Source organism: Geotrypetes seraphini, chromosome 7 (genome assembly GCF_902459505.1).
Source record: "Geotrypetes seraphini chromosome 7, aGeoSer1.1, whole genome shotgun sequence".
NCBI lineage: Eukaryota > Metazoa > Chordata > Amphibia > Gymnophiona > Dermophiidae > Geotrypetes > Geotrypetes seraphini.
The window spans coordinates 22,447,496-22,467,682 of NC_047090.1; the positions used below are offsets into that span (position 1 = coordinate 22,447,496).

Genomic DNA, 20,187 nt, shown 5'->3' on the forward strand with positions numbered 1-20,187 from the left:
GGCCTGCCCCGGAACTCTTACTGCAACAGTGACTTCCTGTTCCTGCCTAGACGGGCGTCTGCTGCAGTAAGAGTTCCGGGGCAGGCCGAGGTTAGACATCTCCACTGATGGATACAGCTCCGCGGCTATAACATTTAAAATAATAGCGATCCAAAGGGGGAGGGGAGAAGGTGCGAGGAAGTCTGGAGCTGCAGGGCCGACATTAGAGGGAGTAAGAGTTGATGGTGCCGCAGGGTCCCGCGGGGGGGGGGGGAGGAAGGAAGGAAGAAGAGGAACCGAAGCATGGCAATTGTGGGGAAGTGCAGAGCTGCAGGGAAGAGTGTTGCGGTACCCAGCTGGAGGGAGAAGGAAGATGAGGGAGGGAATTAAAGGAGATGCCAGGGCTTGGAGCATAGGAGGAAGGTATGCCAGTCTAAGGGAAAAGGAAGGGGGAGATGTGAGAGCATGGAGGGGGAACGAAAGATGGAAGAAAAGGAAAGGAGAGAGATGCCAGAGAATCAGGGAAGGGGAGATACCAGACTATGAGGAGAGGTGTGGGAGAGGGAAGGCGAGGAGAGAGATGCCAGACCAATGGGGTGAAAGGAGAGATGGAAGGGGGAGGCATACAGTTTCTGGAAGGGGCATAGAAGGAGAGAAGATGCCATATAGGGGAAGAGAGACGGCAGACAGTGGATGGAAGGAAGAGAGTTACAAGAAGATGAGGAAAGGAGAAACCACAGAAGACAAAGGTAGAAAAAAATTTCTATTTATTTATTGCTTTAGGAGACATGTGTCACTGTTTCTGTGAAGCATTGTATGCAGAGTCCAGCTTCTTGCTGGTTCAATTTAACCTTTGTCTATGTATTTTTATTTTATCCCCCCTTTTACAAAACTGTGAAGCGTTTTTAGCACCAGCCTTGGTGGTAGCAGCTCTGATGCTCAGAATTTTATGAGCATCAGAGCTGTTACCTCCGTAGCTAAAATCCACACTACAGTTTTGTAAAAGAGGGAGGGGTTAGTTTGTGATTACATATTCCTTACTAGGCGAAGGTGTTTTCTGTGTTCTGTGTGTTTTCTGTTAGGATTGACGGTGTAGGATTGATCTGTGCTGGTCTGGCTTGTTTAGTTTTACAATGGGTGTATTGATGTACTGCTCACTGCAATATGTAAGATGCTGCCTTTTCCTAGGTACTCATGTGTGACGTGTGGTTTGTTACTAAAAATCATGTTTTTCTTACAGATGGGGGGGGGGTGCCAAAAAATGATGGGCCCCGGATGTTACATATGCTAGGTACGCCACTGTATGTAAAGATACCAGAAAGCTGGCGTAGCAAAAACTTCTAAGTTTTGAGTATTTAACCCTCCCACAATCTCACGGGCACTCGTTTCAAGTTTATTGAGATTTTGATTTAAACGCAATATCAAATATTTTCAATGCGTATAACAAAAATAAATTTGGGGAAATAAATAAAACCATTTGAACCAGTGTTCCCGCTAAGCTGCGCTGGCGTGCGCTGGCGCACAAAATATTACATCGCAGCGCACACGTTTCTCGTCACAGCGCACGATCGGAAGAGGCGTACGGCAGATGGCAGGGCGGCGAGAGGAGAATCGGGCGAGTTGGCTCATAACTTGCTGGCGCCCGATATTTTTGGCTCACGGTGAAAAAAGTTTGCTCACAACACCCGCCCGCTTAGAGGGAACACTGATAGTGGCGCTAGTAAAGGTTCAAAGAAGAGCAACCAAGTTGATAAAGGGGATGGAACTCCTCTTGTATGAGGAAACATGGAAAAGGTTAGGGTTCTTCAGCATGGGGGAGATATGATTGAAGTCTACAAAATCCTGAGTCAATCGATTTTTCACGTGTTGCCAGAAGTTGTGGTAAAAGTGGATAGCGTAGCTGGTTTTAAAAAAGGTTTGGAGAAATTACTAGAGGAAAAGTCCATAGTTTGTTATTAAGACATGGGGGAAGCCTCTGTTTGCCCTTGATCAGTAGCATGGAATGTTGCTGCTCTCGTGTTTGGCCAGGTACTAGTGACATTGATTGGCCACTGTGAGAACGGGCTATTGGGCTTGATGGACCATTGGTCTAACCTAGTAAGGCTGATCTCATGTTATATTTATTTTAAAATTTTCTTCCCCGCTTATTGCCTAAACAGGTTACAATAAAAACATACATAATCAAAATATACTCAGACATATTATTAGACTAATCATCATCCTGTCCTGTTCCTCCAAAATCTCAAAAACACATTCAATAAAAACTAGCATAACACTAATAAAAAAAAAGTTATCACAATACAAACTATAAAATACATTCATCATCAAAACTAATAGATTATGCAGATTATGTTATTTCATAATGTATGCGTGTACCTGCTAATTCTGCATGCACTCTGTGCACGCCCACCAGCAAAATATGTACCATCATGTCATGGTACGTACTTATACAAATGTACATGAGCTCAAAATATCAAGTGGCATAAGTAACCATATACAAACAAAACAAAATTTCCAGTTTAAATACACACTGGTGAAAGATGCTCAATACCTTCACCCCTCCTGAGCATATAACTGCAAGCTAACTTCAAACCAGTACAACTCAATAGGGGAATCGCCTCAGATGTTACAAAGTTGACGTTGCTTTGAAACTAAAAAGGAGAGTTTAAATTGTTAATTAGCTCCCTTTCAGCTTTCTATCATCGGTGAAAAACCCCCTAAGGCATGCTTGAAAAAACAAAGCAGCACTTATCTTAGCTGCCGTGACTGCTACTTTCTCTTCTGAGTCAATGAGTCACCCTATATGCATTGGAACAACTTTATAAAATTAACTTAGATTGTGAGTCCTTTGGGGAGAAAATACCTACTGTACCTAAATGAAACTGGTCTTCAAATACCACTGGAGAGGCTTTTTTTCGGAAGATTGTCAGGAAGCAGTTCAAATTAGGTCCACTCTTTTAGTAACATGAATTAATGAATAGTAAAACATAGATAAAGACCTGAACAGTCCATCCAGTCTGCCCAATAGTCTCACTCATACAGTATATTTATTCATTGTTAAATTGTCTTTTCTTTTTCTGGGCAAATACCATAGAAGTCCACCCGGTAATGTCTTTAGGTTCCCACTGCTGGAGTTGACAACTGAAACCTACTCCAGCTTATCCTAACCATCCTGTCATTGGAGCTTTTATCAAAGCCCTCCCCAGCTCATCCTAAACCAGATCATCATATATGGCACATAGACCATACACGATTGCCCAGTGCCTGCCTTAATTTTATACCAGGATAAAGACTGACTCACTCAGTAAAGCCAACATATGAGAAGGACCAGCACTACTGTCTCAAAGCTCAGAGACTTGTAACTCTGAAGAGGGGAAGATAATCCTCTCTTAGGAAAAGAGTTTTGCATCCAATCATAGCTAGAAATGCAGTAAGGGCAAGTCCAACTCAAGAAGGCAACTGTTTGTAATACTTTCAATGCTAATATATGAGTTGATTCGTTTTTTTTGAAAAAGGTCCAATAGGAGATTGCATTCAGGTTGTACAGAAAGTGAACTTATCTGATAAGCATAAAGCTATATTCAGGGTCCCGACGCGGCCCCGTTTCGGCGTCTGCTTCAGGAGACCCCGCCACACACACAAAATGCTTGCATAAGAATCACACTAATAGAGGTGTTCAAACTACGGTCGGTCAAACAATAGAAAAAATTCTGTGCAACCTATTGGACCTTTTTCAAAAAAAACGAATCAACTCATATATTAGCATTGAAAGTATTACAAACAGTTGCCTTCTTGAGTTGGACTTGCCCTTACTGCATTTCTAGCTATGATTGGATGCAAAACTCTTTTCCTAAGAGAGGATTATCTTCCCCTCTTCAGAGTTACAAGTCTCTGAGCTTTGAGACAGTAGTGCTGGTCCTTCTCATATGTTGGCTTTACTGAGTGAATCAGTCTTTATCTTGCTATTCAACGTTTTTTCTGACTCTGGCTGATACATTGTCCCTGTTGTTGTGGAAACTTAATTTTATACCATTCATTTTCTAATTAGAAATCCTCTGTGTTCATCCCACACTTTTTTTTTTTTTTTTTTAATTCCATCACCATTTTCATCTCCCTCAGGAGGGCATTCCAGGCATCTACCACCCTCTCCGTGGAAAAGAATTCCATAACATTACTCCTAAATCTGCCACCCTGCAACCTCAATTCATGTCCTCTAGTTTTACCATTTTCCTTTCTCTGGAAAAGATTTGTTTCTATATTACCTTTCAAATATTTAAATGTTTATCATATCTCCCCTATCTCTCTCCTCTGGAAGACTTACCGTAACAGGTGTTATCCAGGGACAGCAGGCAGCTATTCTCAACATGTGGGTGAAATCATCCACGGAGCCCAGATGCGGACAGCTTCACAAGCAGACTTGCTTGTAGAACTTTTAGAAAGTTTGCGACTGCTGCATCATGCATGCGCAGGTGCCTTCCCGCCCAGCGCATCTCCTCAGTTCAGATAGCTAGCCGAGAAGCCAACCAGGGGAGGAGGGTGGGTTGTGAGAATAGCTGCCTGCTGTCCCTGGATAACACCTGTTACGGTAAGTAACTGTGCTTTATCCCAGAACAAGCAGGCAGCCTATTCTCAACATGTGGGTGACCTCCAATCTAACTAGAATGGGATGGAGGGAAAGTTGGCAATTCAGGAGAATAAATTTTGTAATACTGCCTGGTGGGTCTGCAACTAAAGCTTGTAACTTGCTGACCCTGCGAGCAGACGTGAGTACAATGAGAAAAACCACTTTCCAAGTGAGATATTTCAAATGAGCCGAAGCCATGGTTCAAAAGGAGGCTTCATCAATTGAGCAAGAACAACACTGAGATCCCAAACCACTGGAGGCGGTTTGACATTGAAAAGTCCTTTCATAAATCTGGAAACCACAGGATGAGCAGAGAGGGGTTTCCCTTGAACAGGCTGATGAAAAGCAGCAATTGCACTGAGATGGATTCAAATGGATGTGGATTTGAGGCCTGATTGAGTTAAGTGCAACAGGTAATCCAAAACTGCACAAGCAGGTAGATTGCGGCTCTTTGTGATGGTACACCAAGCAGAAAACCTAGTCTCCTCTCAATTTTTCTGAATGACCTTGTGTTTTTGTTGTCCCCGCTAGTCTGAAGAATCTGTCCCTCTCCACCTTCTCTATGCCTTCAGACTAGCGGGGACAACAAAAACACGAGGTCACTCAGAAAAATTGACAGGAGACAGATTCAGAACAAATGCTAGGAAGTTCTTCTTCACTCAGAGGGTGATGGACTTCTGGAATGCACTTCCAGGAGAGGTGATAGGACAGAGTACATTATTAGGGTTCAAAAAGGGATTGGATGACTTCCTGAAAGAGAAGAGGATAGCAGGGTACAGATAGAGGGTTACTTACTGAACATTAAGTAAAAGGGATATAAATATCCTAGGTAAGGAGCACTTACAGGTCATGGACCTGGTGGGCCGCTGCGGGAGCGGACTGCTGGGCACGATGGACCCCTGGTCTGACCTGGCAGGGGCAATGCTTATGTTTTTATGTTCTCTCAACACATTAAAGTGACTCCTTCATTGAGACAGTCTCTCTGCTGGTGGATGCTCTCTTTCAATCTCTACAGAGGTTTCCTGTTTCAAACACCCCCTCATCAGAAGGTCCTCACGACAGATGCCTTGACCTACGCTTGGGGGACTCAAGGCCTTTGGTCCAGCATGGATCATCAGTGTCACATCAATCTGCCTGCACCCACTGGGTTGCCAGGGTCCACTGAGAAATTCTGAGGTGAAGTCTGGTAAAAGGAGTCACGTGAACGGCAGATGCCATGTGACCTAGTAGAACCATCACGTGTCTTGCTGAAATTGTCGGCAGTGAAGACACTGACAGAGATGAAGGACAGCATTCTGACGTTGCTGAGGAAGGAATGCTTTGAGTTGGATAGTGTCCAGGACAGCTCCGATGAACTGCAATGTTTGAGAGGGCTGTAGCTGGGACTTGGGGAAGTTGACCTCAAACCCCAAATTTTGAAGGATCCAAATAGTCTATTGGGTCGCTACAATAACGCCCTGAGATGATGAAGCTTTGATGAGCCAGTCATCCAGATACGGAACACCTATAGACCATGGCTCCGCAGAGCTGCTGCTACCACCACCAGGCACTTGGTGAACACTCTTGGGGAGGAAGCCAGGCCGAAGGGTAGCACTCTGTATTGGAAATGTAGATTTCCCACCCAAAATCTGAGGAACTGTCGAGAGGCTGGATGAATGGGAATGTGAGTATAAGCCTCCTTGAGATCTAGAGAATTTAATCAATCGTTCTGATCTAGAAGGGGGATATAAGGATGCCCAACATGCGGAATTTTTCTTTGACTAAAAATTTATTGAGTGCTCAGAGATCCAAGATGGGGCGCAGATCACCTGTCTTCTTCTGAACCAGGAAGTAATGGAAGTAAAACCCGCTGCTCTGCGGTTCTAAGGGAACTTCCTTGATGGCACGGAGACGAAGCAGAGCTTGAGCTTCCTGAAGAAGAAAGGCAGTCTGGGATGGATTGGAAGGATACTCTCTTGGAGGAAGATCTGGTGGAATCTGGAGGAAACGAAGAGTGTATCCTTCCTTGAGGATAGACAACACCCAGAGGTCTGATGTAATCATCTCCCAACAATGGTAAAACTGATGGAGACGACCTCCAATGGGAAGGGAAGGGGACAGGCAGAACGATGGAGGTTATGCTCTGTACTAGACAATCAAAAAGGTTGAGAGGCCTTAGGAGCAGCAGGAGTCTGAGGTTTCTGTTGCCTTTGTTGCTGCTGCTGTGGTTGTTTCTTAGGGGGCGCTCTGGTATAAGGAGCTGCCCTCTGTGGGAAACGCCGCTGGTAAGATGGCAGAGGCCTGAAGCCCTTAGAGGTGGAAGGCTTAGGCTTAGGATGAAAGATGGAAGCAAATGACCTCTCATGTTCAGACAACTTCTTAATGGACTCATCGATAGAGTCAACAAACAAGTCATTGCCTTGACAAGGAATGTTGGTGAGGCGATCCTGAAGATTAGGTCCATGTCAACAGTGTGAAGCCAGGCAAGCCGGCGAATGGCCACTGAGAAGGCAATGACCCTCGAGGAAAGCTCAAATGCATCATAGGAAGACTGAAGGAGATGCATGCGGAGTTGATTCAGAGTGGTAATGGTATTCTAAAAACCTGCAAGATGGTGTTGAGGAACATACTTGAAATATGCAAGCAGTGTGTCAACCAAATGCTTGAAATAAGAAATGAAGATAAAATTGTAATTCAAAACCCTAGTTGCCATCAGAGAATTCTGATACAAATGGCGACCAAACTTGTCCATAGTCCTGATCTCTCTTCCTGGGGGGAGGGGGGAACAGTGGCATAAACCTTGGAAGGGATGTTCCTTTTTAGAGAGGATTCCACGAGAAGGGATTGAAGGGATAATTGAGATTTCTCGAAGCCCTTGCAGTGGACCATTCTGTAACGGGATTCCAGCTTGCTTGGTACAGCAGGAATGGAATAAGGTGTTTCAAGGTTCCTCTTGAAAGTTTAAGAAAGAAGTCTATTAATGGGTATTTTAAGAGACTCCGCAGGAGGTCGAGACATACCCATTTCTTCTAAATACTCAGTAGTGTATTTGGAATCAGAGTCCAAAGTAATATTGAGTTCGTTACTCATTTGACTTAAGAAAGAAGAAAAGGATATCTGTTTAGAGGTAGGCTGACCTCAAGGGGAAGGTGACCTCGAAGTGCCTCAAAGAGCAAAGAACAAGGGCAAAGCTTCCCTGGAGTACTCACACCTGAGACCTCAATATGCAGGTATAGACGACTCACCGGGAGAAGAATCCATTTCAGGAGAAGTAGATGGAGGTGGCGTCCTCAACTTCGGAGTAGAAAGCTTCGAATAGCCTCGAGGCGTAAAGAGACAAGGCATGTCTCGAAAAGAGGATCTGTGCCTCAATGGATGCTTCAACTGATGTGGAGAACTATGCCGCGAACCAGGCAGGTCTTGCTGTGAAGAAAGTCGAGGAGTCTTTGCCCTATGCCTCAGGAAGGACGATGCCTTTTGCGAGGAACAAGGGCTGGGGATCGAGATCGAGACACCACAAGAGATTGAGCTACTGGTGTCGAGGCATCTCGAGGTACTGACAAGGACTCAGCTCCTTGAATAGCATGCTTATGCTCCACACAAGACACTCGCAAAGACTTACATACAGACTGTGGAATCCTCTCGAGGCACTCCCAAGGCCTCAACTCCTTGTATAGAGTGAGTAGATTCAGCTCGAGGCCCAGCCAAGGACTCAACTTCAGGTGTTACTGCTGAGTGCTCAGGCTGGACTGCAGGAAGCAGAATCGAGGCAGGAGTATGTTTTGCAAGGATATTACCCAACTGACGATCCAAAATGGTCTGGATCAGAGCCTCCAAACGTGACTCCGAGATTGAAGGATCTGGCACATTTGGTGCAGCAACAGTCTCCGAAGAAGAGGAAGAATTACTCTTCGACTTGGAGATATGCTTCTTAGGCAGCTTGACAACCACTGCTGGCACCTGACCTGAGGGAGGCAGCGAGGCAAGCGAGAGCTCAGGAGAAGACTTAGCAGATTTACTCGAGGACAAGGACCCCTCGAATGAGGCAGGCTTGATCAAAGACGAGGCCGAAGTTGAGGCAGAAGACGGAAGCTTGACCGGATGTGAGGTCGTGGAGGAGAAAGGGGCAAGGGGATCATACCGCCAAAGAGTTTCTCCACCTGAACTCAACGACGCTTGCGGGCTCGAGATTAAAGGGTAGCACAGCGGGCACATGACTCCGGATGATGGTCAGATCCCAAACACTGAATACACCATCCATGTAGGTCAGTGAGGGAGATCCCGCGCTGGCAACGGCTACACTTCTTGAACTGAGGACTGAGGAGACGTGTGCCCTGCACTGGGCGGGAAGGCACTCACACATGTGTGGTACGGCAGTCGCAAACTTTTTAAAAGTTCTACAAGCAATTCTGCTTGCGAAGCTGGCCACATATGGGCTCCATGGATGACGTCACCCACATGTTAAGAATATGCTGCCTGCTTGTCCTGGGATAATATACATACTTAAGATCTCTTCTTGTGCATCTTCTGGTGCAAGCCCTATACCATTTTCGTCGCTTTGCTCTATACCGTTTCAAGTCTCACATCCTTGGCCAGATATGGTCTCCAGATATGGCCCCAGGTGGAGCCTCACCAATGACCTGAACAGGGGCATCAATACCTCCTTTCTTCTGCTGGTTATGCCTCTTTCTATACAGCCCAGCATCTTTCTGGCTACAGCCACGGTCTTGTCACTTGGCTCTTTTGTTGCCTTCAGATCCTCAGACACTATCACCCCAAGGTCTCTCCTCCCATACGTGTATATCAATCTCTCACCTCTCAGCACATACGGATCCTTGGATTTCTACTCCCCAAGTGCATCCTTGAATATGTTAAGTCCTTGATTATGGAGCTTTACTATAGAAAGAAAGGTGTGATTTTGCAGGGCAAAAGTGATATTTCCTTATGTTGCCAAAAGTCATGCAGTTAAGGTGAAAGGTCTTTTTGGCCTTGAAACCTAGAGTGCTGACTCTTGATGCAACATTTTTTTCTAAAATTTCCTCATAAATTCTTAATTAGTTTCCAAAGTAGGGAATTTATTTTTTTTTTTATTCCTTACAGTTAGGAGTAATTTCTTAAGGCTCATGGAAAGCGATCCGATATTGCTAGGATTTATTAGAGTAATAGTGAAAACTGTGCGTTATGATAAGAATTATTTTCCTATTGATATTATTTAGAATGGTTGTGCTATTCTCCCTTTATATGAGCTGCATGGAATCTTTTATTATAGATTTTTTTCTGTTACTTTTAAAAGTATTTGGCGACTCTGTATCCTGCGATTTCTTTTGCATGAAATATCACTTTTAACCAATAAAATAAATAAATATTCATGGAGGCTATTCTAAGAAGGAACTCATATGTATTCTTTATTGAATACTAATCTAACTGGGTATACAGTATACACATGTGTATGCACTTAGGTATAAGCAATTATACCAGTACTAGAACTAGTGTTAAGGTCTTGGTATAAGTGTTGGAGACATTGGCATAAAATGTAAACGGGAACCCTGGTTCCCCCCCGAGAAGGCATATACAGCAGAAACAGCTAAATTTCTCCAGTTAGGTACTGAATATCTGCACCTAACCAAGATACCAGTTAAGTGGTAGGCACTAACCACAAATATTCAGTAGGCAAAAATCGGTTATGCTGAATATTTGCAGTTAACTGCCAAAATGATATTTAACTGGTCATCAGATTTTCTTAACATAGCACAATCATACTGAAAAACTATGGGCCAGATTCTGTAAATGGTGCCTAGGCATGCCTACATTGACAACTGCGCTGCGCAGCTCCTACACTCAACGACTAGGTTCCGCTTATAGAATCCCGCCTAGTTGCGCCTAGGCATCGCTAGACGTCCTAGGTAGGCATCAGTATATTAGGCCAGGTTTTACCTGACATAATTTACTACGTAAACCACACCTATTTCTTCACCCCTAACCACCCCTACCTTTTAGGTTGGCATTTTAAGGTGTTGGAGGATGCCACCACAGGTGTTGCTAAGCATCCTAAGAGTTTGGTGCCAAACTTAATTGCTTAAATTTTTTTCTGATTGGCTGAGAAACTGGCGCAGTCAATTACCACACCAATTAAGCCAATTTAAAAAAAAGTTGAGTGCAGATTCCAAAGTTAAGCATCCTCGATTAGGGAGCCTAACAGCGCCTAATGTAGGCATCCTATACAGAATCAGGTCCTATGTCTCACTAACTTGAACATGTTGGTTATCATCCATACCAGAGGGAAACAAATCCATATTTGCTTAACAGGGTTGATCCAAACCTAGGTTTATCCAATTCATACAAGTACACAATTCTATTTTCCCCAATTGCTCCCCCCTTCCTCCCACAAAGAAAAAAGCAAGGCTACACTCCTCTGCATGCAAGATTGAAAATTCCTGAACTAGATCAACCCTGTTGGACGAACCTGGAGCCGGCTTGCAACCCTGAAGCAGACAGGTGCTGTGTGTTGCTATTTTGCCCAGTAGAAAAAAAAACAAACAAACCTAGCAGCACTGAAAGGTTTTAAAAGAATGGTTTACAAACAAACCTAGCAGCATTGATAGGTTTTAAAAGAATGGTTTACTTGTTACACAAAACCCCCACAGCAGCATTTAAAGACAGACAAGTGGTTAAAAAAAATGTTTACCCTATATTCGTTGATCAGTAGATCTCGGGCGACGTTAAAAATCAAAGTATGGAGATCTTTGGAATAAAAAGCCAGTGTGTAGTCATAATCGAAGCCATAGATTTCAATATCCGATAGACTCATTTCGTTGTTGGAAAATATAGCATCAGGATTCAGCAGGTTGCTCAAACTGGAGGAGATTAGTTCTACATATACCAAAAAAAAAAAATCATATATATGTTAGATAACACACATTTTCACAGTCCATACCAGACAATATATATATATATATATATATATAAAATTATATATATCTCACTAATAATAAAACCCTAAGCGCGCATGCGCACTCCTACCTGCATGATCCCTGCCTCTGTGTTCAGTAGCTCCGTGGCCGGCAGAGAAATGTTAGGGCGGGTTCGGTGCGTTTGGTGCGTGCACATTCTGCGCATGCACATTTGGCGGTTTACAATGAGTTCACGCATGGTGATTTACTGTGTGCCGGTTGCCCGTGATAAAAAAAAAGGTAGGTAGAGAAGGGGCATGATAAATAGACTGGCAGTGGGCAGGGACATTGACAGACAGACAGAAATAGACACAGACATTGAAAGACAGGTAGGTGGGAGTGAAAGACACACACAGAAGAGCTACTACTGGACAGGGGGAGCAGGCAAGGGGTGGTGATGGACAGCCGAGGAGAGAGAAAGAAAGACAGACAGAAAGCAGCCAAGGAAAGAGAGAGAGAGAGAGAGAGAAAGAAAGAAAGACAGAGTAGACACACATCTATTCTAGCACCCGTTAATGTAACGGGCGTAAAGACTAGTATATATATATATCCTATATAATAAAACTCTAGCCGCACATGCGCACTCCCATCAGCGTGCTTCCATGATCTGTAGGTCTGTGGCCGCAGGAATGCGCATGCACGAGTCCCCAGCCTTCTTCCCAGCACCTACCTACACTCACCGGCAGGACTGGCCGCCAGTGCTGGACTCCCTGCTCTCCGTGTCGGCTCCTCTCACGAGCTGCACCAGCGTCGGAGAAGGCTTCTGACGCTGGCAGGGATCAAGAGGAGCCACGGCGACACCTCGCGGGGTAGGAAGGGAAGCGCCAAAACACTCCAGCCGCAAAGGGATGCCGTGGTCCTGACTCCAAACCTGTGATTCCAGCAGCGTGTGCAGCACTCTACACACGCTGCTTCGGGGCCTTCTACTGCACTGATTTGCACGATTATGCCATATGATTTTCTAATAAACTATTAATTTAGCCCCAAATTGATTTCCAAAAATCCATAATAAATGGACAATAGAACAAAAAATGATCTAGAGTCCTTGGTTCAAGATGACAATGCCAACATCTATCAGACTTAGAGCAATCTAATTTTTTTAAACAAACAGGGGTCCAGAATGTTCTATGCAACAGAAAAAAACATGTTTGTCTCATAGATGCAGACATTGTGCATCTCATCCTCCAAGACCAAATTCGTGGTCATTGAGACGCAGTAATTTGATGCTTAATCTCAATGCTCCAAATGTCTCTTAGACCAGTCTTTGGTTTTTTATTCACAAATCCAGATATCAATTTGTACCACTGAATGGCCTGGTGTCCCAGAAAATCCACCTGAACGCGTAAGAACTCTAAGCTATATTGATTATTAAGATTTATCCATTCAGGGAACCCCACCTGAAAGGCCTGCTTCAGTTGCATCCATCTAAAATTTTGTGGTTTATTAAGGCCATATTTATGTTGCAACTGAGATAACTCAAGCAGTTTACCGTTAGAAATAACATTTTCTAATACACGTATTCCTACAATCATCCAATGCTTCCAGATGACCTTAAATCCGCCAATTTGAATCTTGGAGTTCAGCCATATAGTTTGATTTGTTGATTTGTGAATTGGAATAGGTGATAAATTACTCACATATCTTATTGTTTTCCATGTGTCTACAAATAATCTATTTTCCTTATATAATCTAGGCATTTTGATACTAAGTACATGGCATAATCGCAGAGGAAACATGAGGCGCCATTCCAACCATAACCAATCTGGGATATTATCAACAGGCTCTGGGAGGATCCAATACATACTTTGGCGCATAATATAGGTTGGTGATACCTATAAAAGTTTGGAAAATTTACCCCCCCCTCTGTATTCAGTTTTTGTAGAGATACTAAAGTAATTCTAGCCTTTTTGCTCAGCCAAATAAACTTTGTAAGAATAAAATTTAACTTTTATAAAAGGACCCCTGAAAAAAAACTGGTAACATACTCATTTGATAACATACCATAGGCAATATCATCATTTTGAAAGTTTGAACTCTCCCCCACCAAGAAAGATGTAAAGGATTCCATTTCTGTTACTTTCTGTAATAAAAATTTTTCATTTACTTTCATTGTTTCTTCCAATGTGTTTTTTATCCAAATGCCTAAATATTTTATTTCATCCTCTTTCCATACAAAGGGGAATGTTTCAAATAAACCTTTTGTACAATAGACATTGAGTGGAAGAACTTCTGATTTACTCCAATTTATCCTGTACCCTGAAAATTTTCCAAATTTTTCTATTAATTCTAGTAAACTTGGAATGGTTGTTTCTGGATTTCTCAAATGCAGCAATTTATCATCTGCATAAGCAGAAACTTTATATTCCCGATCTGAATAAGGAATACCCTGTATCTCCTTCACTTGCTGAATAGCTAATAACAAGGGTTCTAATACAATATCAAAAAGTAAAGGAGACAACGCACAACCTTGTCTAACCCCCCTCTGCAAACTAAAACTTTCTGAAAAATTATTATTAATATACAATCTAGCACCAGGGGAGCTATACAATATTTGGATCATTTGTATAAATCCTGAACCTATACCAAACCATTCCATTGCTTGATATATGAAGGCCCATTCTACCCGATCAAAGGCCTTTTCTGCATCCAAGGATACAGAAAAGGCTGGATCATTCATGGCTTTTGTTAAATTTAACATATGAAAAGCCAGTCTGGTATTATTAGAGGAATGTCTTTTAACAACAAATCCTGTTTGATGCATACCAATAATAAAGGGGAGAGCCTTAGCCAAACGTATAGCCAATGTTTTAGCTAAAAGTTTTCCATCTATATTAATTAAGGAAATAGGCCTGTAATTTGAAACCAATGTGGGATCTTTATTTGGCTTCGGCAAAACTATAGTTAATGATTCTGCCATAGTACCTGTAATGCAACCTTTAATTAGTTGATCCTGATATAAATTTAACAAATATGGTAATAGGGTAATTTGGAATGATTTATAAAACTCTACCATAAAACCATCTCCACCTGGAGCGGATCCAACTCTAAGGGACTTCAATGCTGTTTGCAATTCTTTTAGTGATATTAGCTTTTCTAAAATTTCTTTTATATGTTTAGGAATTTTTGGTCCCTTAATTAAATTTAAAAATTCCAATCCTTCCTTTTCTTTATCTAAATAAGGCTCAGAAGAATATAGCGCTTTATAAAACTTTAAAAATTGTTCTAGAATAGGACCAATTTGAGAATAAATATTCCCTTTTTCATCTTTCACCATCACTATTTTTGTTTTTTTGCTTTTAGATAATATGCCAATAATCTTCCCGTCTTATTTGAGTTTCCATAATACAATGCTTGTTGAGAAAATAAGTCTTTTCTAATCATTTTAGAAGAAATCTCATTATATTTCCCTTTAGCTTTCAAGAGATCCTGTAGTGTAGAGTATTCCCATTTATCAATCAATTTTGATTCCAATATCTTTATGTCTTGTTCCAAACTGGAAAATTGTTTTTTAATATGTTCTTTAATATATGCCGAAAAAGAAATAATTTGACCTCTCATGGTTGCCTTAAAAGCATCCCACAACATTTCCATGGAGATAAGTTCCGTATTATTAATTTGAAAATAATCATTTATTTTTAACTGAACTTCCTCAATGAAATTTGGTTCAAGAAGCAATGCATTATCAAATCTCTATATAGGTCTACTATAATCTTGATCACTTATTTTAATTTTAATCCACACCCCTCCATGATCAGATAAAATAATTGGATCTATAAAGGCTTGTGTTACTTGTTGAACTAAGGTATTTGAACCAAATATATAATCAATTCTTGAAAAAGATTTATGAACATGGGAGCAAAAAGAAAATTCCCGATCATTAAAATGAAATATTCGCCATATATCTTTTAAATCACAATTTTGTACCAAATTCTCTAATCCTAATGACTTCATAATTCTGCTAGGTTTTTTGTCCATTAAAGGATCTATAATAGCATTAAAATCCCCTGCCACAGCTAAATTAGAAGCAGCCAGTGGTAGTAACAATGGTTGTAGAGAATTTAAAAATTCTATTTGGTTTGAATTAGGTGCATACACATTGAAAAGCGCCAGCGTAATATTTCCCAGGCTCATGTCCACATGTAACCACCTCCTGAAGGATCAGCAGCAATCAACTTAAACATAGCATTACATTTTTTATTTACTAATATTGCTACGCCTACCTTCTTCCCCACAGCTGAGGCAAAAAAAAAACAATGTTTTACCCAATCTCCTAATTTTTTGGACTCTAAAGCTGATAAATGAGTCTCTTGGATATAACATATATCTACATTCTGCTGTTTTAAAAACAAAAGCGTTTTCTTCCTTTTTATTGGATGGTTGAGGCCATTAACATTAAGCGAGAATAATTTAAGCTCCATTAAGATATTGACTTACAGAACCCATGAACTCCATCAAATATTTCTAATATTATATTTCTAAGAACCCAAATACTCTTCCATATCCCTCCCTTTCCTATAGTACGATAACTTGAAGACATTTGAACAGACTGGCAGCCCCACCCCTCCCCCAGGCATCTTACTTTACAGTTTCTTCTATACTATAAAAATCGATCAATCAATATAATTAAGAGATTATGGTCACTAAATCAAACTAATTGTCTAAAATACAGAAGAATTCCCATAATAATCATATTTAATTGGTGAAACCATTTAATATTCCCTTCAAAATGACAATTTAGCATTTTTAATTTATCAAATTGAAGAATTCATAAATTTCCTTTAATTAATAAATATGTATAGAATATCATAGCTCTATCAATTACATGATAATAATAATATATACTAAATTATGTTAATCACATAAGTAATTAATTAATTACATGAGAAATACATTCAGTTCATATAATCCTTGGAAACCAACAAAAGGTATTTGCATGGATAATATTAAACCCACAATATAGAAAGTGCTGTATCTTTGCATCAATAACAAAACAAATACATGAAGCAAAAGATTTTTCATGCTCAGACAACTTCTTGGTGGCAGCCTCTATGTATTCATCAAAGAGGTCATTGCCCTCACAAGGAACATTAGCCAGACAATCCTGAAGATTGGGGTCCATATCAATGGTGCAAAGCCAAGCCAGACAGCACATCGCTACTAAGAAAGCAGTGACTCTGGAAGTAAGTTCAAAGGCATTATAAGATGACTGGAGAAGATCCGAAGTTGTGCCAAAGTAGCAGAGAGTTCTAGAAACTCCATATGCCTATGTTGACCCAAGTTTTTCATAAAACCTGGAAGATGATCAATTAGGAACTTAAAATAAGTCGTGAAGATAAAATTGTAGTTGAGGACTCTGGAGGCCATAATGGAATTCTGGTAAAGGTGATGGCCAAACCTGTCCATAGTCTTTCCATCTCTTCCAGGAGGTACTGTGGCATAGACTCAGGAAGGATGGGTTCTCTTCAATGAAGATTCCACAAGGAGGGATTGGTGAGCTAGTTGTGAATTCTCAAATCCCTTGCAATGAAGAGTCCTATACCGAGATTCCAATTTGCCTGGAACAGCAGGGATAGCATAAGAAGTCTCCTGATTACATTTGAAAGTTTGAGACAAGAGCCTGTTAAGAGGAAGCTTTAGTGACTCTGCAGTAGGCTAAGGCAGATGCATTTCTTCTAAATATTCTTTAGAGTACTTAGAACCAGCGTCCAATTTAATATCCAGGTCATCAGCCATTTGACGTAGGAAGGAGGAAAAATACAATTGATCCGCCAGAGCCTGGCGTCGAGCAGGACCTCGAGGTGCCTCAAGTGGATAAGAAAGGCGAAGCCTCTCTGGAGTATTGATAACTCAAGGAATAAGCAGACTGGGAGGAGGCATTAATAGCAGTTGAGTCCTCGGGGTCTGCAACTGGCGACCTCGAGCGAGGAGTGGAAGGCCTCAAAATGGAAGGTCTGGATGGAAGTCTGGACGAGGAAGGTTTTTCTCTAGAAGAAGACCTGCGCCTCAACGGATGTCTCAATGAAGGCCTCGATTGACGACGAGAAGACTGCCTGGAAGTAGGTCTCGTGTGAGGCCGAGGAGACTTCGCCCTATGCTTGGAAACAGGTAACGCCAGTGATGATTGGATAGGGCTAGAAGCTGTAGATCGAAACTCAGTGGTTTGGATCGAGGAATCTCGAAGCACTCCCAAAGATTCGGCTCCTTGTATGGAGTGTGAGGATTCCTGTTGAGACACTCGCAATGACTCGACTCCTTGCATAGAATGTGTAGATGCCAGACCAGACACTCGCAAAGACCTGTAGACAGCCCGAGGCATAGGCAGGGACTTGACCTTGTGGGAGACTGCTGATTGCCCAGGCTGGACTGTAGGAAGCAGAATCGAGGCAGGAACATATTTGCTCAGTAACTGAGCAAATTCCTGCTCTAACATGGCCTGCATTGTGGAACCGAGTCTGAAACTGGACCACTTGCTCAGGCTATAGGCTCCGAGGTAGCAGTGGAAGCATGCTTTGACTTGGATTGATGCTTGGATAGCTTGAGGACCACCGCAGGAACCTTCTGCTTAGGTATCTGACCTGAGGGAAGCTCAGGGGAAGATAAAATTTCAAGTTTCAGTTTAATAATCAAGTTTCTTAACTTTTTAATATACCGACCATCAACAAGTATCTGGCCGGTTAACAATAAAATTTTAAAAAGAGAAAATAATAGTTATTTTAAAATGATGAGATTGAACATCAATGACATTAACTGGACAAACTTGAAAGTGAAGGTAAAAGGGAAAGGAGGGGAAAAGTTGCATATTTTGAGAAGAGAAGGAGAAAGTGGGAGTGGGGTAAAACATATGGGTGGGGTTGCAAATACATTAAAGCCGATGGATTGACACAGAGTCAACAATGGGGCAAGAAAAATATTAAACAGAAGAGGAGACAGTATAGATCCTTGTGGAACACCGTATGTAGTAGAAAAGCTTTCAGAAGTTTCATTATTAAATAACACAGACGATCCAAACGAGGAGGGTCAGATGAGACTTGTGGTCGGAGCTGTGGAAACAGGAGGACCCCCCGGTTGAAGGCTTGACCGAGTCAGAAATCGAGGTCGAAGGCGTAGCTGAAGAGTCCATCCTGAACAGCTTTTCCACTTGAACCCAACGACGTTTAAGGGCTCGAAGTTGAAGAGTAGCGCAGCGCTCACACGAGGTCAGACTATGGTCAGGCCCGAGACAACGAAAACACCAGCAGTGTGGGTCCGTAAGGGAAATCGCACGCTGGCACTGGCTACACTTCTTAAAGCCCATGACTGGCCGGGACATAGGAGGGAAGATAGCCGCTGCGAAGTCAAAGCCCGCAGAGTGCGGGTGCGCGACCTGCCACGCCAATCAGTCAATGAAAAAAATCTTTTTTTAAAAAAAGCAGAAAATAAAGAAATTAACACAGTGATTCGTGAAATAAAGAACACAAACCGCAGTGAAGAGAAGGCACAAAGCAAACGAAGTTCAACGCAGAGTGTCAAAGATAGACTTCTCGGCTCTGCGGAAAACTGAGAACTGAGGAGACGTGCCCTGTGCTGGGCCGAAAGGCACTCGCGCATGCACGGTGTGGCAGACTCTAAACTTCTGAGTTTCTTCAAGCAAGTCTGCTTGCAAGGCTGTCCGCATCTGGGCTCCGTGAATGACATCACCTATATGTGAGAATAGGCTGCCTGCTTGTCCTGGAATAATAGCACAAAACCGATCTCTTTTTAGATCTGTAATCCATCAAGTCACTAGGACTTGAGCCCGAGTTGATGGCACCTAACTAACCATATTCTGCTAAATGCCTGTGTGTCCTTTTGTTGTTTTAAAGCAGATGTTTATGAAATAAGTTTCAAATGTTTTAGTAAACACCTATTACATCAACATAATAAGGTTTGTAGCCTTAAAGCAATGAATCTTTAAAGACACTTGCTACATACAGAAATGCACTATGAGAAGAATGCATAAAACTTAGCTGGCAACTGCAGAGCAGACGTGGACTTAAAAATATATGAAAAAATGCACAGGAGTCAAGTCTCTTTCAACAGAAAGGAAGCTCTTAAATGAGGCAATCAGATGAAGGTGAGAGAGGACAGACTATGGAGTAACCATCTTCATGGAAAGGGTGGTGAATTCATGGAATGGCCTCCCAGTGGAGATGATGGGGATGGAAGGCACAGTTACTTACCGTAACAGGTGTTATCCAGGGACAGCAGGCATATATTCTCACATGTGGGTGACGTCATCTACGGAGCCCCAGCGCGGACAGCTTTTCAAGCAAACTTGATTGAAGTTTCAAGTTTGCTACACTGCACCACGCATGTGCATGCCTTCTTGCCCACTAGAGGGCGCATCCCCACCTCGTGGTCCTCAGTTCCATAACCAGCAAAGAAGCCATCCCCGGGGAGGTGGGCGGGTTGTGAGAATATATGCCTGCTGTCCCTGGATAACACCTGTTACGGTAAGTAACTGTGCTTTATCCCAGGACAAGCAGGCATGATATTCTCACATGTGGGTGACCTCCAAGCTAACCAAAAAAGGGCAGGTGGGAGGATGGCAATTTAGGAAAACAGGTTACGTAACACCGACTGGCCAAACCGGCCGTCGCTTCTGGACAGAGTGTCCAGACAGAAGTGGGAGGTGAA

General features: G+C 42.3%; 1 protein-coding gene across 4 annotated transcripts in view; it reads right to left on the minus strand.

Annotated features, from left to right (window-relative positions):
• NT5DC3 (5'-nucleotidase domain containing 3) overlaps positions 1 to 20,187 on the minus strand; it is a 95,012-nt gene that overhangs the window by 63,214 nt on the left and 11,611 nt on the right. For 3 of the 4 annotated variants that reach the window (XM_033951749.1, XM_033951746.1, XM_033951748.1), the window contains exons 3-4: positions 13,534 to 13,612; positions 11,268 to 11,452 (exon numbers count right to left, since the gene is read on the minus strand). In XM_033951749.1, the coding sequence (XP_033807640.1) occupies positions 11,268 to 11,452; positions 13,534 to 13,612 (264 nt within the window). The remainder of the gene's footprint in view (positions 1 to 11,267; positions 11,453 to 13,533; positions 13,613 to 20,187) is intronic. The other variant, XM_033951747.1, reaches the window with a different exon arrangement.